Source organism: Lissotriton helveticus, chromosome 5_1 (assembly GCF_964261635.1).
Source record: "Lissotriton helveticus chromosome 5_1, aLisHel1.1, whole genome shotgun sequence".
NCBI classification, from domain to species: domain Eukaryota; kingdom Metazoa; phylum Chordata; class Amphibia; order Caudata; family Salamandridae; genus Lissotriton; species Lissotriton helveticus.
The window spans coordinates 452,686,868-452,708,140 of NC_136065.1; the positions used below are offsets into that span (position 1 = coordinate 452,686,868).

General features: G+C 46.3%; 1 protein-coding gene across 1 annotated transcript in view; it reads right to left on the reverse strand.

The window, feature by feature from the left end:
- Nucleotides 1-21,273, reverse strand: part of ANTXRL (ANTXR like) — a 339,738-nt gene that overhangs the window by 58,513 nt on the left and 259,952 nt on the right. Inside the window, exons 10-11 of the mRNA XM_078642693.1 lie at nucleotides 18,609-18,707; nucleotides 198-267 (exon numbers count right to left, since the gene is read on the reverse strand). Coding sequence (XP_078498819.1) covers nucleotides 198-267; nucleotides 18,609-18,707 — 169 coding nt within the window. The remainder of the gene's footprint in view (nucleotides 1-197; nucleotides 268-18,608; nucleotides 18,708-21,273) is intronic.

Consider the following 21,273-nt stretch of genomic DNA (forward strand, 5'->3'; position numbering starts at 1 on the left):
CAGAAAGAGAGAAGCTAGTAAGACAGAAAGTATGAGAGGTGGATGAGACAGGACCAAACTGAAAGTCAAATGCTGAGGAGCATGAAACATACACAGAGACCTTGGGACGAGAGAAGGCAGGCAGACTGAGTCCTGCATAGAAAATGGAGGCCAGTGGAAGAACATGTGAAACTTCATCAGTCAGGAAAAATACTTACTGGTCAACCTCCTCCAGGACAGGAGCAGGACAAAGCATATACGTGTCTTGTACAACTGATGGTTTTTCATCTAAAAAGAATATGGCAGAGGCAATTAACACTGGCTTCAAAATGCGCATACTTCAATTAAAGTTACACCACTGGGGACGATAGAAAACTCCAGAGCTAGGATTCAGCAACCTGGTAGTAGATGCAGTAAGGACATACATAATATGAATGTTCTGTGAAGGTAACAAAAGTTAATTTTATTATAAATGAATCTGTAGGACTGAATCACAATGTAGCCAGATCGCCTACCATCACTCTTAGTAGCTAAGCGTTTCATTTGACATGATAGGGTTTGATTAGTTTCAGCACCACATATCCACACCTGAATCATTCAATCACTCCTAGGACATAGCTCAGCCACTGCAAAGCCAGTAGAGATAATGTAATTGTAAGGAATGCATTCAATATTGTCCTTTGTAAATATGCAAATCTACATTCCCCAAAAGGGTACTACAATATAGTGTGTGCTGTTCATACCATCGTAAAGCATCCCTCATTGCAGTGATGAGGGTCATACAGTGGAATTATCGTGCATGTAACACAGAAAGGATTTTGATCACTACTTGAGAGTGTTGTATCTTTTCGAGTATTTACGATATGAAGTGTAAAGTAGTGGCTGTGTATTTAAGGGAGATACATTGTGTGTTACAGGCTGAACGTTTGTGTTGTAACAATTGATAGGTAGTTGCACATTAGCTGTACGTGTGCTATAGGTGATATTGTATTGCACTAACGATGAGTGGTATAGTGAGTTTCATATCATAGTTTGTAGTGGTTTCTCTTATATTAAACACATTATTAACTTTGTGTTATCATCCTGGTATGAAGTGCTAGTGTAATTGCACTGTTTGGGTAATATTTGAGTCATGGTTCAACAACAGGTTAGTGTTTTCATTGTATCATTTGTCAGATATCGTATAAAGATAATGCACTTGACAGTGGAACCCTCTGAACGACAGCACCTAAGTTGCTATCTGTTAGACCTGTCTGGTTTTTTTGCGTAGTCCCTCCAAATTATTATTTATTTTGTCCCCTTTTTGCCTCTCATACCTTTATTAATTTTTGTGTCCACTAGCTTTTTCTAGGTGTTGGTCAAGGGGATAGGTGTTCTTTCCCCCCCTCATAGTTTTTCACCTCAGGCCTAGAGGCCTGTTCTGACAGGAAAAGTTGGAACCACAAAATGGTGGCTCCCAACTGCCCTAACTGCCAAACCCAGAACTTGCCCATAGACAAGTATAGGGCGTTCCAGAACCTTCTGGTCCCTTCTGGACTCCTGAGGGTCAGCCTATAAAAGGCGGAATGCTGGACAGCCATTTTGTCTAACCAGAGGGAGTCAGCTGGAGGACAGGCTGTAGCAAAAGGTGGGGGGTAGGATAGTCAGAGGGTTGCCTTACTGATTCACCACCCATCCTCCCTTGGGTTATTTGTCCTGTCCCTGCTGTTTTGGATGACTGGAGACCCTGGGCGCCTGACCAACCCCTAGCTTAGAAATACCGGGGTGTAAAAAGGAGAAGGAGACTGCAGCGCTGCGGAGCGCAGTCCTCTGCCCAGTGGGAGAGACTTTTGAAAGGGTGCTCTTCATCCCCAACCCCTGCCCAGCACCGAGGGGTAATAAGTCTCTGAAAAGGATAGAGATTTAGTTCTATTCCCCCTCGTCCTGGATGTACAGCAGGCTATTGGCCAAGTGACTCTGTGGGCCCTTACCCGTCACGCAGTCGTCAGAACTCCACTTCCACTCAAGAATCAGAGAAAGGACAGGGTTGCCGGGTTCTAGGAGACAGCGCTGTTTTCACCGTGTGCAGGACCCCGGGGGCACCGGCCGTGTTGTTGTGGTGGTGCCACTGACCTAGAGTGCGAGGGCTGGCTGAGGGAAGTTGAGCGCTATCGCGCATGCCCCAGGCGGTCCCACTACTCGTTGTTAGGAGGGGCCTTGGAGGGAGCAGGCCCCAGGAGAAGCCACTGATAGCGGTAGTGTGGCTGGAGCAGACTCCGGACTAGGAACACTGATCACCCGTGCATGCGCGGAGACACTACTGCAGGAGACGCGACGTGAAGCGCCTGAGGAGAACTCTTCGAGGGAGTGGGCGGGAAGCGAGCCCCATCGCTTCTCCACTCGGGAAGCCTTTTCCTCTGCCAAGGCTCCAACGAGGAGGAGCGGAGCTGAGCAGGGGAGGAGGGGCGAAGGTCTTCAATGAGCGCTGCTGCAGGCTGGTGATTCCCACGCTGGCTGGATATAACTGCAGGCCTGTGAGAAAGGGCCCAACCAAAGAGAAGTAAGGAGGTGGTGAAGGGGGTCGTTGGAGGCCTTAGATACCTCCAGGGGAATCCAAACTTACAGTTGGCTAAGCCAGGATTGGGTTGGCACTGGGGAGTGCTAATCAGCTTTTTACAAGGGATCCTTAAGACAAGTTCCATAAAGCTGGTCGTTTCCCCCTTTGATGACTAAAACGACTTCTTGTCAATTCTTCCCCTCTTACTTTTGTCAGCTCTGAGGAGGAGCTTATTCAGAAACCACTAAAGTGCGAAAGGCTCACCAATTCTTCTGGTTCTGTGGTGAAGAGGGTAAAGGAGTCAACTGTCCCTAGTGAAGAATAGAAACTTCTTCCTTTGGGGCTACTGTACTGTGATGTGCTCTTTTGAAGCCAAATAGAGTGGTTAAGTTAATAATTTTTGAGGAAGTTACAGATCCTATGTCTGAATGTAAAAGTATAGTGAATTTGAAAACTGATTAATGTAAAGAATGGGCAACTGTTAAAGTGACTCTATGTTTCATGACAAACTGTAATGTGTTGAATTGAAATTTCAAAGGACAAAAGAGCAGAGAAATATTTTTATAAAGCAGCTCATATTTTTCCATACTTTGGTGTAGTGTCATTTTTGTGTGTTATTGCGTGGATTTACTGCTGGGTGGTTTGCAACCTTCACACTTGTGCCTCTAGAATTGCATGTCTTACCCTAGGCCAGGCTACCCTAGGTGACCTGACATCCCAGGCTCCAACATATTGGTGTCTAGCGGTGGGATCCTGACTGTGGTTGCAGCTACTCAGTAGTAATTGAACGTAATACACTAAGCCTACACCAGGAGTTTTCTCCTAGCGGCCCTCCTAATTTGTCCTTTTGTTTTTCCAAATTTGTTTCTGGTGGTGGGTGGAGGTAGCTTTAGGTTGCCCTTGCAACTCTAATTTCCTGGTGTGTATAATCTGGTTTTGCCTATTTCAAAATGGAGTTTGCATTAGAAAACCTAGATACCTATTCTGTGGCTCAGCTGAAAGATTTCTGCCAGAAAATGGGGGTATTTTTTAAGCATGGTGCCAAGAAGGGGGAACTCCAGACTAGTCTAAGGGCTTGGGTGGAGGCACACAAAGAAGGAAAGGAGGAGGATGAAGGGACAGACCGGGACCCGGTTGTGGAGATAAATGGATTATTCCACCCGGAGGGGGAAAACCTACTCCCAGGACCAGGGTCCTACTCCAGGAAAGGCAGTAGTGTCTCCGGGGGAAGCTTAACCGAAGCAGAGCTCGCTGACAGGAGGGAAAAGAGGCAATTAAAATGGGAGTTGGCTAAGCTGGAGCAGGAGAAGGAAGAGAAGAGGATGGTTCATGAGTTCAGGTTGAAAGAGTTGGAACTCCAGGCCCTGCAACGGGGGCCTTCTCCTGTAATAAGTGGTGGCAGCGAATCCAAAGAGACAGCCAGGGAGTCCAGACCCTATTTGCCAAAAGACCTTATCGCTAGCTTTAGTCAGGGAGATGACATAGCCAAGTGGTTGGCTGCCTATGAGGTCTCCTTAAGAGCCCATGGGGTGCAGGAGAAGCACTGGGGGGGTGGTTTGTATAGGTACATGCCTCCTACTGGTCGGGACACCTTGCTGGCCCTGGAACCAGAGGAGCAAACCAACTACCCCATCATGAAGCTAGCATTAGTAAAGAAGTTTGGGCTTACCCCGGAAAGGTATCGCCAGAAGTTCAGGGGGAGCCACAAGTTAAGCACCCAGAACTGGGTGGACTTCCTTGACTACGCACGTAAGGCATTAGAGGGCTGGGTCAAGGGCAGCGAGGTGAGGGACTATGAGGGGTTGTATGATCTATTTTTGAAAGAGCACCTCCTCGAGAAATGTTTTCCCGAGCTGCGCCAACACCTGGTGGACAGCAAGCTGACCAATCCCCGGAAGCTTGCAGAGGAGGCAGACATCTGGGCAAGTACCCGGGTGTCCTCAAAGGGGACTGGAGGGGATTCCCAAAAGGCCGGACAGGGCGCCCCTCAGAAGAAGGAGGGGGGAGACAAGAAGAGGGAGTTCTCTAAAGGTTCCCAAAACAGTTTCCAAGGGAAGGGAACAGGTTTCACCCCTAAGGCAATCCCGCCCAGAAACCCTAATCCTGGCCAAAGCCAGCAGCCAAGGGTTCTCCACTGTTTTGAGTGTGGTGGTGTTGGACATTATAAGGGAGATGTCAGGTGCCCAAAGAGACCACCCCCTCCCACCGGAGGAAAACCACCGGGAGTAGCTAGTGTAGCGCTCGGGGAGGAGTTGCCCTTAGATAAGGGGGGTGAGTGGGCGGGTGTCACCTTAGTGTCCCTGGGAGAGCGGGAGATGGTTCCAAAGATCCAGGTGCCCCCAAATACTACAAAGTATGGGCAGTGGGTCACCATCAATGGCCAGAGAGGGGAGGCTCTGAGAGATACAGGAGCCAGTATGACTATGGTGAGAAGTCAACTGGTGTCTCCAGAGCAGGTGGTTCCCAATGTACTCCACCCCGCCGCGATGGCTGACGGCAGAATGGGCCACTATCCAGTGGCTGAGGTTCCCTTTGAGTGGGAAGGGGTTGCAGGTTCACTTCGAGTTGCCGTAAGCCCTGCCGTGCCAGTTGATTGTCTGCTGGGGAATGACATGGAGCACAACACTTGGAGAGAGGTGGAATACCGGACGCACTCTGCGATGCTGGGTACACCTGACTGGGCCTGTGTGAGCACACGGTCTGCGACTACCCGAAGAGGGAGTTCACCTGGGTTGGAGCCTGGAACAATGGCCCAACCTGCTGCCAAAAAGGGACAGACCCGAAGACAGGAAGAGCCTGCTTCGGCTTCCACGCCCCATGTGACAGATCGGCCACCTGCGGGGGGGGGGGGGCCAGGAGTCCATGGAGGGGGAAGTAGACTCTCTGGAGGATTTACCCATCCCTGCTGAGTGGCATGTGGAGGGAGGACCTACCAGAGAGGAATTCTGTAAGGGGCAGAGGGAGTGCCCTACCCTTGAGGGACTGAGGCGTCAGGCTGAAGCCCAGGCAGCAGGTGATGCTACGGGACACCACCATATTTACTGGGAGGATGGACTCCTCTACAGTGAACCCAAGGTACCCCTACCTGGCTCATCAAGGGCCTTGGTGGTCCCGCAGCCATACCGAGCCTTTCTGCTGGAATAGGCTCATGCAATACCCTTGGCAGGACACATAGGCCAGGACAAGACCTTTGCTCGGCTTGTCCTCCACTTTTACTGGCCTCAAATGAAAGTGGCGTCCAACACCTACAGTCGGACATGTGTATCCTGCCAGGCCAGTGGGAAAACAGGAGTGTAGCTGAAAGCTCCCCTGGAACCACTTCCAGTTGTTAGCACCCCCTTTGAAAGGGTGGGCATCGACATTGTAGGGCCATTGGATCCACCAACAACAGCTGGTCACAGGTTTATCCTGGTTCTGGTGGATCATGCCACACGTTATCCAGAGGCCATTCCTCTGAGGACTGTCACTGCACCTGTGGTGGCTAGGGCCCTTATGGGAATCTTTACCCGAGTAGGATTCCCCAAGGAAGTTGTGTCCGACAGGGGGACCAACTTTCTGTCAGCTTACATGCGGGCGATGTGGAAGGAGTGTGGAGTGACTTACCGGTTCACCACTCCTTATCACCCCCAGTCGAATGGATTGGTAGAGAGGTTCAATAAGACCCTGAAGGGCATGATAAGAAGTCTGCCTGAGAGCCTACGGAGGAAATGGGACGTCCTCCTGCCTTGCTTGCTGTTCTCCTACAGAGAGGTGCCGCAGAAGGGAGTGGGCTTCAGCCCTTTTGAACTGTTGTACGGGCACCCTGTGCGTGGACCTCTCAGCCTGGTGAAGGATGGATGGGAAAAGTCTCCCAGGAAGCCTCCTCAGGATGTGGTGAGCTACATGCTGGCCTTTAGGAGCCAGATGGCAAAGTTGTGGAAGCAGGCTTCTGATAACTTGGAGGCCAGCCAGGCAGTAATGAAGGAATGGTACGACCAAAATGCTAACCCGGTGGAGTTGGAGCCTGGCCAAAAAGTGTGGGTGATGGAACCTGGAGAGCTAAGTGCCCTTCAAGATCGTTGGACAGGCCCATTTGAGGTGTTGGAAAAGAAGGGTAAGGCCACTTACTTGGTGGATCTTAAGACCCCTCGACAGCCCCTACGGGTGCTGCATGCCAATCGCCTCAAACCCCACCATGAGAGGCCAGAGGTCATCCTGATGATGGTGACTGATGGTGCCGAGGAAGCAGAAAGCGAGCCTCTCCCGGATCTCTTTTCATCCCAAGGGAAGGATGGGTCGGTGGAGGGAGTGATTCTCTCCCCATCCCTAACTCCTGAGCAACGAGAGGATTGCCGCCAGGTATTGGAGCAGTACTCTTCGTTGTTCTCCCTTGTCCCGGGAAGAACCCACCTGTGTACCCATGATGTGGACACAGGAGACAGCCCCCCAGTGAAGTCAAAGACCTACAGGCTGTCAGACAAGGTGAAGGCTAGCATCCATGGAGAGGTTGCCAAGATGCTAGAGCTAGGAGTGATAGAACCTTCCAACAGCCCTTGGTCCAGTCCGGTGGTGCTAGTGCCAAAAGCCGCCCCACCAGGCACCACACCAGAACTGAGGTTCTGTGTGGATTACCGAGGACTGAACTCAGTTACAAAGACTGATGCTCATCCGATCCCTAGGGCGGATGAGTTAATTGACCGGCTAGGAGCTGCCCAATACCTAAATACCTTTGACCTCACTTCAGGGTACTGGCAGATCTCCTTGACAGATGGAGCAAAGGAAAGGTCAGCCTTCTCCACGCCTGAGGGACACTTCCAATTTTGTGTGATGCCCTTTGGGCTCAAAAATGCCCCTGCCACATTTCAGCGGCTGGTGAATCAGGTCCTCTCTGGAATGGAGAATTTCTCTGCTGCCTACCTGGATGACATTGCTGTCTTCAGTAGCAGTTGGGAGGACCATTTGCAACATTTGCAAGCAGTTCTCCAGGCCCTGAAACAAGCTGGATTGACCATCAAAGCCAGCAAATGCCAGATTGGGCAAGGGTCGGTTGTGTACCTTGGACACTTGGTGGGTAGGGGGTCAGTGCAGCCCCTGCAGGCAAAGATTGAGGCAATCATGGCCTGGGAACCCCCCAAGACACAGACTGAGGTCCGAGCTTTCCTGGGTCTCACAGGATACTACCGTCGCTTTGTGAAGGGGTATGGCACTATTGTAGCGCCCCTCACAGAGCTCACCTCAAAGAAACAACCTCGACGGGTAGTTTGGACGAGGGCTTGTCAGCAAGCCTTTGAAAAGTTGAAGCAGGCAATGTGTGCAGCACCGGTCCTGAGGGCCCCAGACTTCTCCAAGGAGTTCATTGTCCAGACAGATGCATCAGAACATGGCATTGGGGCAGTGTTATCGCAACTAAATGAAGAGGGCCTGGATCAGCCTGTGGTCTTCTTATCCAGAAGACTGCTTCCCCGGGAACAGAAGTGGAGTGCAATTGAGAGGGAAGCTTTTGCGGTGGTGTGGGCTCTGAAGAAGCTGCGGCCATACCTGTTTGGCTCGCACTTCCTGGTTCAGACTGACCACCGACCCCTTCGTTGGCTGATGCAAATGAAGGGGGAAAATCCCACCGCTGCCCCCAATATGTTGGAACCTGGGATGTCAGGTCACCTAGGGTAGCCTGGCCTAGGGTTAGACATGCAATTCTAGAGGCACAAGTGTGAAGGTTGCAAACCACCCAGCAGTAAATCCACGCAATAACACACAAAAATGACACTACACCAAAGTATGGAAAAATATGAGCTGCTTTATAAAAATATTTCTCTGCTCTTTTGTCCTTTGAAATTTCAATTCAACACATTACAGTTTGTCATGAAACATAGAGTCACTTTAACAGTTGCCCATTCTTTACATTAATCAGTTTTCAAATTCACTATACTTTTACATTATCCCAAGCTGTTGAGGTGGTCCATCTCCCTACAGGGAATGGACTTCCGGGTGGAACATCGGCCTGGAGTGGACCACGCCAATGCAGACGGTCTCTCCAGGTATTTCCGCCTTAGTGATGAGGACTCCCAAGGGGTTGGGTAGTTCTCCCCACTTTCAGCTGGGGGGGACGCGTGTTAGACCTGTCTGGTTTTTTTGCGTAGTCCCTCCAAATTATTATTTATTTTGTCCCCTTTTTGCCTCTCATACCTTTATTAATTTTTGTGTCCACTAGCTTTTTCTAGGTGTTGGTCAAGGGGATAGGTGTTCTTTCCCCCCCTCATAGTTTTTCACCTCAGGCCTAGAGGCCTGTTCTGACAGGAAAAGTTGGAACCACAAAATGGTGGCTCCCAACTGCCCTAACTGCCAAACCCAGAACTTGCCCATAGACAAGTATAGGGCGTTCCAGAACCTTCTGGTCCCTTCTGGACTCCTGAGGGTCAGCCTATAAAAGGCGGAATGCTGGACAGCCATTTTGTCTAACCAGAGGGAGTCAGCTGGAGGACAGGCTGTAGCAAAAGGTGGGGGGTAGGATAGTCAGAGGGTTGCCTTACTGATTCACCACCCTTCCTCCCTTGGGATATTTGTCCTGTCCCTGCTGTTTTGGATGACTGGAGACACTGGGCGCCTGACCAACCCCTAGCTTAGAAATACCGGGGTGTAAAAAGGAGAAGGAGACTGCAGTGGGAGAGATTTCTGAAAGGGTGCTCTTCATCCCCAACCCCTGCCCAGCACAGAGGGGTAATAAGTCTCTGAAAAGGATAGAGATTTAGTTCTATTCCCCCTCGTCCTGGATGTACAGCAGGGTATTGGCCAAGTGACTCTGTGGGTCCTTACCCGTCACGCAGTCGTCAGAACTCCACTTCCACTCAAGAATCAGAGAAAGGACAGGGTTGCCGGGTTCTAGGAGACAGCGCTGTTTTCACCGTGAGCAGGACCCCGGGGGCACCGGCCGTGTTGTTGTGGTGGTGCCACTGACCTAGAGTGCGAGGGCTGGCTGAGGGAAGTTGAGCGCTATCGCGCATGCCCCAGGCGGTCCCACTACTCGTTGTTAGGAGGGGCCTTGGAGGGAGCAGGCCCGAGGAGAAGCCACTGATAGTGGTAGTGTGGCTGGAGCAGACTCCGGACTAGGAACACTGATCACCCGCGCATGCGCGGAGACACTACTGCAGGAGACGCGACGTGAAGCGCCTGAGGAGAACTCTTCGAGGGAGTGGGCGGGAAGCGAGCCCCATCGCTTCTCCACTCGGGAAGCCTTTTCCTCTGCCAAGGCTCCAACGAGGAGGAGCGGAGCTGAGCAGGGGAGGAGGGGCGAAGGTCTTCAATGAGCGCTGCTGCAGGCTGGTGATTCCCACGCTGGCTGGATATAACTGCAGGCCTGTGAGAAAGGGCCCAACCAAAGAGAAGTAAGTAGGTGGTGAAGGGGGTCGTTGGAGGCCTTAGATACCTCCAGGGGAATCCAAACTTACAGTTGGCTAAGCCAGGATTGGGTTGGCACTGGGGAGTGCTAATCAGCTTTTTACAAGGGATCCTTAAGACAAGTTCCATAAAGCTGGTCGTTTCCCCCTTTGATGACTAAAACGACTTCTTGTCAATTCTTCCCCTCTTACTTTTGTCAGCTCTGAGGAGGAGCTTATTCAGAAACCACTAAAGTGCGAAAGGCTCACCAATTCTTCTGGTTCTGTGGTGAAGATGGTAAAGGAGTCAACTGTCCCTAGTGAAGAATAGAAACTTCTTCCTTTGGGGCTACTGTACTGTGATGTGCTCTTTTGAAGCCAAATAGAGTGGTTAAGTTGATAATTTTTGAGGAAGTTACAGATCCTATGTCTGAATGTAAAAGTATAGTGAATTTGAAAACTGATTAATGTAAAGAATGGGCAACTGTTAAAGTGACTCTATGTTTCATGACAAACTGTAATGTGTTGAATTGAAATTTCAAAGGACAAAAGAGCAGAGAAATATTTTTATAAAGCAGCTCATATTTTTCCATACTTTGGTGTAGTGTCATTTTTGTGTGGAATTGCGTGGATTTACTGCTGGGTGGTTTGCAACCTTCACACTTGTGCCTCTAGAATTGCATGTCTTACCCTAGGCCAGGCTACCCTAGGTGACCTGACATCCCAGGTTCTAACACTATCCCTTTGTTATTCTTACCTCATCTATTACCAAATGATTATCACAATACCAGGTCTTACTCCTACACGGAATGGGGAATGACTAATGGTAAGTGGACTGGGGAACTCCTTGGACCTTGCTGTCCTTTGAGCAACGGTCTTCTTTGTAAACGACCGTCTGGCTATGTAAGATTCGACATTTCTCTTGTCATTGTGAATATACTCCCTGAATTATAGTTGGCCCTCAATTGGCATAGCGTGATTGTCTGATATTGAGAGATCGGTTTTTGGCATTAGACCTGGCATTGTGATAATCATTTGGTAATAGGCCTTGGACTCACATCTGGCGACAAAGCTTTTGGAAATAGTTCTTGGACCAGAATGCGATATGAATACTTTTTGCTTTCTCTCCTGTCCTTTTCCCTCTCAACTCCTACTTTTTTTGCATGCCTTCTCATACTTTTTTGATTGGTGTGGCTCATGAGGTCTCTTTGACCCTTGAGGTCATACAGAAGGTATATGGACATGTTTCCATCAAATACATTGCTCATAGGTTTGGAAAATTGAATTTGTATTAGATTATACTGTAAGGAGTCTGTCTATAGTAATTGTTGTCTTAGTGCAAATATAGATGTGTGCATGATGTTTGTTAGTGGCTACAAGAAATAGCCATTTTCTGTATCTTTAACTACCAGTTTTTAATAATCAGTTTATTTTTTTGTATAAAGTTATGTCTATGTGATTTATATTTGTCAGTTATGTGTATTTATATGTATATTTATGTGTTTGGCATCCACAGCTCTGAAGAAGTCTGCTCCAAGGACGAAACGCGTCGGCTGTGCCGTTGTGAACAAGTGATGCTCATGACCTTGTTTTTATGACAGAATTTGGGGATCTGGGAATAAAAGAAAAAACTTTTTAGGAAAAACACATTTGTTGAAGAAAGAATTTATATTTGTTCTTGTTGAATATTAATAAGTGGTGCACCTGTGCTTTTGTTTATAACATTTGTCTGATATATTGTGCTGTCACTGTGTCAATCTTAGTTTTGGTGTGATGTCATCCTGTTATTGTTACTGTGTGTGGTGGTGTTAAGGTGTTATGAAAATGTTTTAAACACAGACTTTGAGGCCAGATCTGTCTGGCCCATGGGTCATTTTCTGATATCACATTCTAGGAATCTTTGGCAAGAGCACTGAGTCTACATCATTGAAAGATAACCGCTGTTAAGGATTTTGCTGTTTTTGTAGTATTCCCGCTGGGTCCGTCCAGGGTTTATCAAATCAAGATTATTTAATAAGGCTGGAAGAGCACCAGGCATGAGCCAGTGGCTCTGGAATGCACATCACTGATCCTTAATGCACTAAACACATTTCCTTGAGGGAAATTATAAAATCTGCATTCATTTTAGATTTTCAGTCTGAATGCAGCTGCTGCCAGATCTGGGTTAAAGGTTACATGAAAGATCGTCCACTGACCCTAAAGTTTAAAAGATGCATGCCTCCTAAAATGAGACATGCATCACTAACACATACTCAAGAGCTACTAATAGCACTCTTGCATTTGGTTGAATGTTGCAGGACGCCAATTGCCTGATCTAGAGTCCCCTCTATTAGGATAAAGCACAGCAAGCAGTCAATAGTCTGCAATCCACCATGAGGCCGTGGAAATGAACACTTCACTATAAAAAAAAATATCCAACATAACATACAACTTAGCATAAGCTGCACAAGTGTGGATTTGAAGTCTGCTGAAGAATCCTTAGAGGCCAGCGGATACAGGCAGTGCAGTGACAATGCTAGATTCCAATGCATACTGGAGGACTGTTATGGATCAGTGGTGTTCAAGAGATAGAGTCAGTGCACTGACAATGCCGGACTCCAATGAATACTGGCAGACTGTTACGGATCAGTAGCGTTCAACAGACTCAGTCAGTGCAGTGACAATGCAGGATTCCCATGAAAACTGGCAGAATGTTACAGATCAGTAGCATTTAACATAATCAAACAGTGCAGTGACAACAGATACAGCAAGTGCAGTGACAATGCAGGATTCCAATGAATACTGGAAGACTGATACGGATCAGTAGCATTCAACAGAATCAGAAAGTGCAGTGACAGAATTCCAACGAATACTGAAGGACTGTTCTGGATCAGTAGCGTTCAACAGAATCAGTCAGTGTAATCACACTGCAGGATTCCAATGAATACTGGCGGACTGTTATGGATCAGTAGCGTTCAACAAATACAGTCAGTGCAGTGGCAACGCAGGATTCCAATGAATACTGGTGGACTGTTATGGATCAGTAGCGTTCAACAGATACAGTCAGTGCAGTGACAATGAACGATTCTCATGAATACTGGTGGACTGGCATGATCAGTAGAGTTCAACAGAAACAGACAGTGCAGTGACAATGCAGTGTTCTGATGAATACTGGCAGACTGTTATGGATCAGTAGCGTTTAAGAGATGCTGTCAGTGCAGTGACAAAGCAGGATTCCAATTAATACTGACAAACTGTTATTGATCAGCGGTGTTCAACAGAATCAGACAGAGCAGTGACAATGCCGGATTCCAATGAATACAGGCAGACTGTTACAGATAGGTAGCATTCAACAGAATCAGAAAGTGCAGTGACGATGCAGGATTCCAATGAATACTGGAGGACTGTTATGGATATGTTGTGTTCAACATTATCAGTCAGTGAAGTGACAATTAAATATTACAATGAATACTGGAGGACTGTTCTGGATCAGTAGCGTTTAACAGATACAGTCAGTGCAGTGACAATGCAGAACTCCAATGAATACTGGCGGACTGTTATTGATCAGTATCGTTTAACAGATACATTAAGTGCAGTGACAATGAACGATTCCGATGAATACTGGTGGACTGGTATGGTCAGTAGCGCTCAACAGAAACAGACAGTGCAGTGACAATGCAGTGTTCTGATGAATACTGGCAGACTGTTATGGATCAGTAGCGTTTAAGAGATGCAGTCAGTGCAGTGACAATGTAGGAATCCAATTAATTCCTGCGAACTGTTATTGATCAGCAGTGTTCAGCAGAATCAGACAGTGCAGTGACAATGCCTGATTCCAATAAATACTGGTGGACTGTTATGGATATGTTGTGTTCAACATTATCGGTCAGTGCAGTGATGATGAATGATTTCAATGAATACTGGAGGACTGTTCTGGGTCAGTTGCGTTCAACAGATACAGTCACTGAAGTGACAATGCAGGATTCCAATGAATACTGGTGGACTGTTATTGATCAGTATCGTTCAACAGATACATTAAGTGCAGTGACAATGAACGACTCCTATGAATACTGGTGGACTGGCACGATCAGTAGCGCTCAACAGAAACAGACAGTGCAGTGACAATGCAGTGTTCTAATGAATACTGGCAGACTTTTATGGATCAGTAGCATTTAAGAGATGCAGTCAGTGCAGTGACAATGCAGGAGTCCAATCATTACTGGCAAACTGTATTGATCAGCAGTGTTCAACAGAATCAGACAGTGCAGTGACAATGCCGGATTCTAATGAATACTGGTGAACTGTTATTGATCAGCAGTGTTCAACAGAATCAGACAGTGCAGGGACAATGCCAGATTCTAATGAATACTGGAGGACTGTTATGGATCAGTAGCGTTCAACAGATACAGTCAGTGCAGTGACAATGCAGGATTCCTATGAATACGGGTGGACTGTCTGGATCAGTTGCGTTCAATGCACACAGTGCAGTGACAATGCATAATTCCAATGAATACTGGAGGACTGTTATGGATCAGTAGCGTTCAACAGATACAGTCAGTGCAGTAACAATGCAGGATTCCAATGAATACTGGTGGACTTTTATGGATATGTTGTGTTCCACATTATCAGTCAGTGCAGTGACAATAAATGATCCCAATGAATACTGGAGGACTGTTCTGGATCAGTAGCGTTCAACAGATACAGTCAGTGCAATGACAATGCAGGACTCCAATGAATACTGGCGGACTGTTATTGATCAGTATCATTCAACAGATACATTAAGTGCAGTGACAATGAACGATTCCAAATTATACTGGTGGACTGGAATGATCAGTAGTGCTCAACAGAAACAGACAGTGCAGTGACAATGCAGTGTTCTGATAAATACTGGCAGACTCTTATGGATCAGTAGCATTTAAGAGATGCAGTCAGTGCAGTGACAATGCAGGATTCCAATGAATACTGGTGAACTGTTATTGATCAGCAGTGTTCAACAGAATCAGACAGTGCAGGGACAATGCCAGATTCCAATGAATACTGGAGGACTGTTATGGATCAGTAGCGTTCAACAGATACAGTCAGTGCATCGACAATGCAGGATTCCTATAAATACGGGTGGACTGTCTGGATCAGTTGCGTTCAATGCACACAGTGAAGTGGCAATGCATAATTCCAATGAATACTGGAGGACTGTTATGGATAAGTAGCGTTCAACAGATACAGTCAGTGCAGTAACAATGCAGGATTCCAATGAATACTGGTGGACTTCTATGGATATGTTGTGTTCAACATTATCAGTCAGTGCAGTGACAATAAATGATTCCAATGAATACTGGAGGACTGTTCTGGATCAGTAGCGTTTAACAGATACAGTCAGTGCAATGACAATGCAAAACTCCAATGAATACTGGCGGACTGTTATTGATCAGTATCGTTCAACAGATACATTAAGTGCAGTGACAATGAACGATTCCAATGAATACTGGTGGACTGGAATGATCAGTAGTGCTCAACAGAAACAGACAGTGCAGTGACAATGCAGTGTTCTAATGAATACTGGCAGACTTTTATGGATCAGTAGCATTTAAGAGATGCAGTCAGTGCAGTGACAATGCAGGATTCCAATCATTACTGGCAAACTGTATTGATCATCAGTGTTCAACAGAATCAGACAGTGCAGTGACAATGCCGGATTCTAATGAATACTGGTGAACTGTTATTGATCAGCAGTGTTCAACAGAATCAGACAGTGCAGGGACAATGCCAGATTCTAATGAATACTGGAGGACTGTTATGGATCAGTAGCGTTCAACAGATACAGTCAGTGCAGTGACAATGCAGGATTCCTATGAATACGGGTGGACTGTCTGGATCAGTTGCGTTCAATGCACACAGTGCAGTGACAATGCATAATTCCAATGAATACTGGAGGACTGTTATGGATCAGTAGCGTTCAATAGATACAGTCAGTGCAGTAACAATGCAGGATTCCAATGAATACTGGTGGACTTGTATGGATATGTTGTGTTCCACATTATCCATCAGTGCAGTGACAATAAATGATTCCTATGAATACTGGAGGACTGTTCTGGATCAGTAGCGTTCAACAGATACAGTCAGTGCAATGACAATGCAGGACTCCAATGAATACTGGCGGACTGTTATTGATCAGTATCGTTCAACAGATACATTAAGTGCAGTGACAATGAACGATTCCAATGAATACTGGTGGACTGGAATGATCAGTAGTGCTCAACAGAAACAGACAGTGCAGTGACAATGCAGTGTTCTGATAAATACTGGCAGACTCTTATGGATCAGTAGCATTTAAGAGATGCAGTCAGTGCAGTGACAATGCAGGATTCCTATAAATACGGGTGGACTGTCTGGATCAGTTGCGTTCAATGCACGCAGTGAAGTGACAATGCATAATTCCAATGAATACTGGAGGACTGTTATGGATCAGTAGCGTTCAACAGATACAGTCAGTGCAGTAACAATGCAGGATTCCAATGAATACTGGTGGACTTTTATGGATATGTTGTGTTCAACATTATCAGTCAGTGCAGTGACAATAAATGATTCCAATGAATACTGGAGGATTGTTCTGGATCAGTAGCGTTTAACAGATACAGTCAGTGCAATGACAATGCAAAACTCCAATGAATACTGGCGGACTGTTATTGATCAGTATCGTTCAACAGATACATTAAGTGCAGTGACAATGAACGATTCCAATGAATACTGGTGGACTGGAATGATCAGTAGCGCTCCACAGAAACAGACACTGCAGTGACAATGCAGTGTTATGATGAATACTGGCAGACTCTTATGGATCAGTAGCATTTAAGAGATGCAGTCAGTGCAGTGACAATGCAGGATTCCAATGAATACTGGCGAACTGTTACAGATCGGTAGCATTCAACAGAATCAGACAGTGCAGTGACAATGCCGGATTCCAATGAATACTGGAGGACTGTTATGAATCAGTAGTGTTCAACAAATACAGTCAGTGCAGGGAAGATGCATGATTCCAATGAATATTGGAGGACTGTTATGGATCAGTAGCATTCAACAGACTCAGTCAGTGCAGTGACAATGCAGGATTCCAATGAATACTGGCGACTGTTACGGATCAGTAGCGTTCAACAGACTCAGTCAGTGCAGTGACAATGAATGATTCCAATGAATACTGGCAGACTGTTACAGATCAGCAGTGTTTAACAGAATCAAACAGTGCAGTGACAACAGATACAGTCAGTGCAGTGACAATGCATGATTCCAATGTAGAGTTCAGCAGAATCAGACAGTTCAGTGACAATGCCGGATTCCAGTGACTACTGGGGGACAGTTATGGATCAGTAGCGTTCAACACATACAGTCAGTGTAGTGACAATGCAGGATTCCAATTAATACTGGCAGACTGTTATGGATCAGTAGCATTCAATACATACAGTCAGTGTAGTGACAATGCATGATTCCGATGAATACTGGAGGACTGTTATGAATCAGTAGTGTTCAACAAATACAGTCAGTGCAGGGAAGATGCATGATTCCAATGAATACTGGAGGACTGTTATGGATCAGTAGCATTCAACAGACTCAGTCAGTGCAGTGACAATGCGGGATTCCAATGAATACTGGCGACTGTTACGGATCAGTAGCGTTCAACAGACTAAGTCAGTGCAGTGACAATGAATGATTCCAATGAATACTGGCAGACTGTTACAGATCAGCAGCGTTTAACAGAATCAAACAGTGCAGTGACAACAGATACAGTCAGTGCAGTGACAATGCATGATTCCACTGTAGAGTTCAACAGAATCAGACAGTTCAGTGACGATGCCGGATTCCAGTGACTACTGGGGGACAGTTATGGATCAGTAGCGTTCAACACATACAGTCAGTGTAGTGACAATGCAGGATTCCAATTAATACTGGCAGACTGTTATGGATCAGTAGCATTCAATACATACAGTCAGTGTAGTGACAATGCATGATTCCGATGAATACTGGTGGACTGTTCTGGATCAGGAGCGTTCAACAGAATCAGAAAGTGCAGTGACAATGCAGGATTCCAATGAATACTGGCAGACTGTTATGGATCAGTGGTGTTCAATAGATACAGTCAGTGCAGTGACAATGCAGGATTCCAATGAATACTGGCGGCTGTTATGGACCAGTAGCGTTCAACTGATACAGTCAGTGCAGTGACAACGCAGGATTCTAATGAGTACTGGAGGACTGTTATGGATCAGTAGTGTTCAACAGAATCAGACAGTACCGTGACAATACAGGATTCCAATTAATACTGGCAAGCTGTTACGGATCAGTAGTGTTCAATAGATACAGTCAGTGCAGTGCCAATGCAGGACTACACTGAACACTGGCGGACTGTTGTGATCAGTAGCGCTCAATAGAATCAGACAGTGCAGTGCCAATGCAGTATTCCACTGAACACTGGCAAAATGTTATGGTTCAGTAATGTTCAACAGCTACAGTCAGTGCAGTGACAATGCAGGATTCCAATGAATACTGGAGGACTGTTATGGATCAGTAGTGTTCAACTGATACAGCCAGTGCAGTAAAATTGCAGCATTCCTATGAACCCTGGCAGACTGTTCTGGATCAGGAGCGTTCACTAGAATCAGCTAGTGCAGTGACAATGCAGTATTCCACTGAATACTGGCGGAATGTTATGGATCAGTAGTGTTCAACAGATACAGTGAGTGCAGTGGCAATGCAGGACTCCAAAGAATACTCACTGATTGTTATGGAGTCATTGATCTTGAAGCTGCAAAGGACCTGGTCGATATTTCTTGCATGATAGAATCCATTGCCTTTCACAACCACCTGGAAGGTTTCTGTGCAGAGAGAATAAGGAATCAGTGAGTATTAAAGCAGCAATATTACAAAGTTAATGATGTTTTGTGTTTACAGCGCGTGTGGTTTTTCTCGGATGGTTAAGAGCAGGAGGTGCCATATATAATGAGCAGCCAGAATCTCAAGTGGAACTTTCATTATGTGGCACATTTTACTTGTGTTTTGCTCCACGTGCAGTTATGTAAGAACAGAGAGAAAGCCCATTTTGCCAATCTATGGCTGGTTTATATTAGTGACTAAGGGGTGCAGAGGGAGCATGTGTCTGGTTTTCAGTATGTTTCTCGATTACCAAAGTGACTGCAACCATTTGCAAAGTCTCTTCTGTAATATCCATGGCATAGGTGCACTTTTTCCATCACACGTCATGGGGTTGTTCCCTCAATTACATGGGGCATGGTCCTATAAAAATAAGGAAGCACTTTTGCTCGAGTTCCTCTACCTTTTTCTGAAGAGGCAAAACAAAAGCCCTCCACCAGAGTTTTCCATATGGGAGAGATCAAAGCGAGAATCCCAGTGAAACTCTATAAACACTTGGAGAAGCCACCTCAACCCTGACCTCTGCCAATAGGCATGCTGGGCCTGCCTGCAGTGAAACACGGAATGGCAGTTCAAGAACTGACAGTCTGTGTTTCACTGCAGCACACTCTACAGTGCAGACTCAAACGCCGAGTGTTGAAGACAATACATTTTGTCTACCCCAGGCACACCCAATGAGAATGTGCACCAGTGAAGACCAGGACCATGCGTCTGATCTGTAAATGATGCAGTTATAGTTAATAGCCAAACAGTCCAGTGGGAGAAGTGTGTACTTCTACGGTTTGATGCTCTCCATACCAAGTATCACAACAAAAGCTTCCCTTTGATTCTCTATGCTATTTTGTTACTTGCACGCTCGCCCCATAGCCTTTCGTACACTCCACCATTAGGCATATACACAGACTCAGGACATTCCAGAAGAGACACAAATGTACCTAAAACATCAAATCAATCACCCACTGACAAATAATTCATGATATACACCCATGTCCTTCCTCGTCTGATATTCTGGGTGGCAGAGTCTTGTTTTGGCCCACAACTTTATGGGAGAAATGTGGCGCAGTGGCCAGAGCAGCTGACTCTAGAGCACGGGGCTCACGGTTCAATCCCCAGCAGCAGCTCAGCAGCATGTGACCCTGGGCAATAGCTCACTTAATCTTCCAGACAGTCCTCAGCGCCTTGAAACCCTTAAGGAGGTGATATGTTCGCGCTTTACAGATAGGGATTATTATAACTTTACATCACTGCTATGAGCCTTCAACTGGCTCCACACCAACTAACAAAGAATGTGAAGCTGACTTATTCAAAGTTTGGAAAAAAAAATCAACAGCAATCTACATCATCCACAAAAATCTGCAAAGCACCAACAGTGGATACGTCTAAACCCTCTGTTCACTGACACTTTACACATCTGCCACATTAATGAAAATCCTATCAGTCAATGAAATGCTCAGCAAATCATAATCATCATGGTAGTTTTCATTCTGCCTAGGAAGTAGTTACCTTTGCAGTGATATCAGCATCAGCTCTGCCATTATACAGGCCAACAAGCCACCAGGTTGTGATGAGCAATGCCTTCTGCATAGTGCATAATGTCTGATGATGACTGCCGATGGTGGACAACAGCACTCGTTTTTAGGGACCAGTACATATTTTTCACCATTGGACTTTGACCCAGCGAAAAAAATAACAAGCATTTGCAATGCAATACATCTCGCATTTGCAGGAGTTTGAGCTAGACAATGCCATTTATTTATGTGTTTTAAAAACCTGCAAGCGGTGAGTAAACACACACTTTGTAGTTATAGTCGTTGATTACGAGAGGAAAGGCTGGCAGGCACTGCACCTCGTTTACTGCCACGGTTATCATGGAGGAGGAACCGACATGAAAAAAATGCCAGAGAAAAAACATTTAATATGCTTGGCCGGGTCTGCCTGTATGTGGCTGACTTTGAATCGAAAAACATCCTCTGTGCCACCAACCCATTCATGACCAACATCCGTCTGTGAAAGAGGTTCATAGATGACATTCTAGTGTTCTGGAAAGGTGAAAGAAACAGTTGTGAATCCTTTACTGATTGGATTGACACCTTGAACCCCTATCTTAAGTTTACAAGCTCCATCTCTAATTCTGAGATTTCCTTTTCTCAACTTACTGATCTGCCTGAGACAAGGCCAGCTTGAAACCAAGACATACAAGAAAAGAACCGACCCCAATAGCCTCCTCTCCTTTGAAAGTCATCATCCTAAGGCCCTCGGGGGAAAATCTCTCTTACAGACACTTCCTCCGCCTTCGACGCAACTGCAGCAATCTGACCAGCTACTGCACCCAAGCAAAGGAACTCAGCAGTAACATCCTTGAAAGAAAATACCCTCCGAAAGTAGTGAGACTGGCAGAAAAGCGGGCACGAAACAACAAAAGGGAGGCACTTCTGGAAGACAACACACGCACCAAGGATGAGGTCATGACATGGGTCACCTCTTTCACCCCTCTCTCCAAAACAGTCAGAC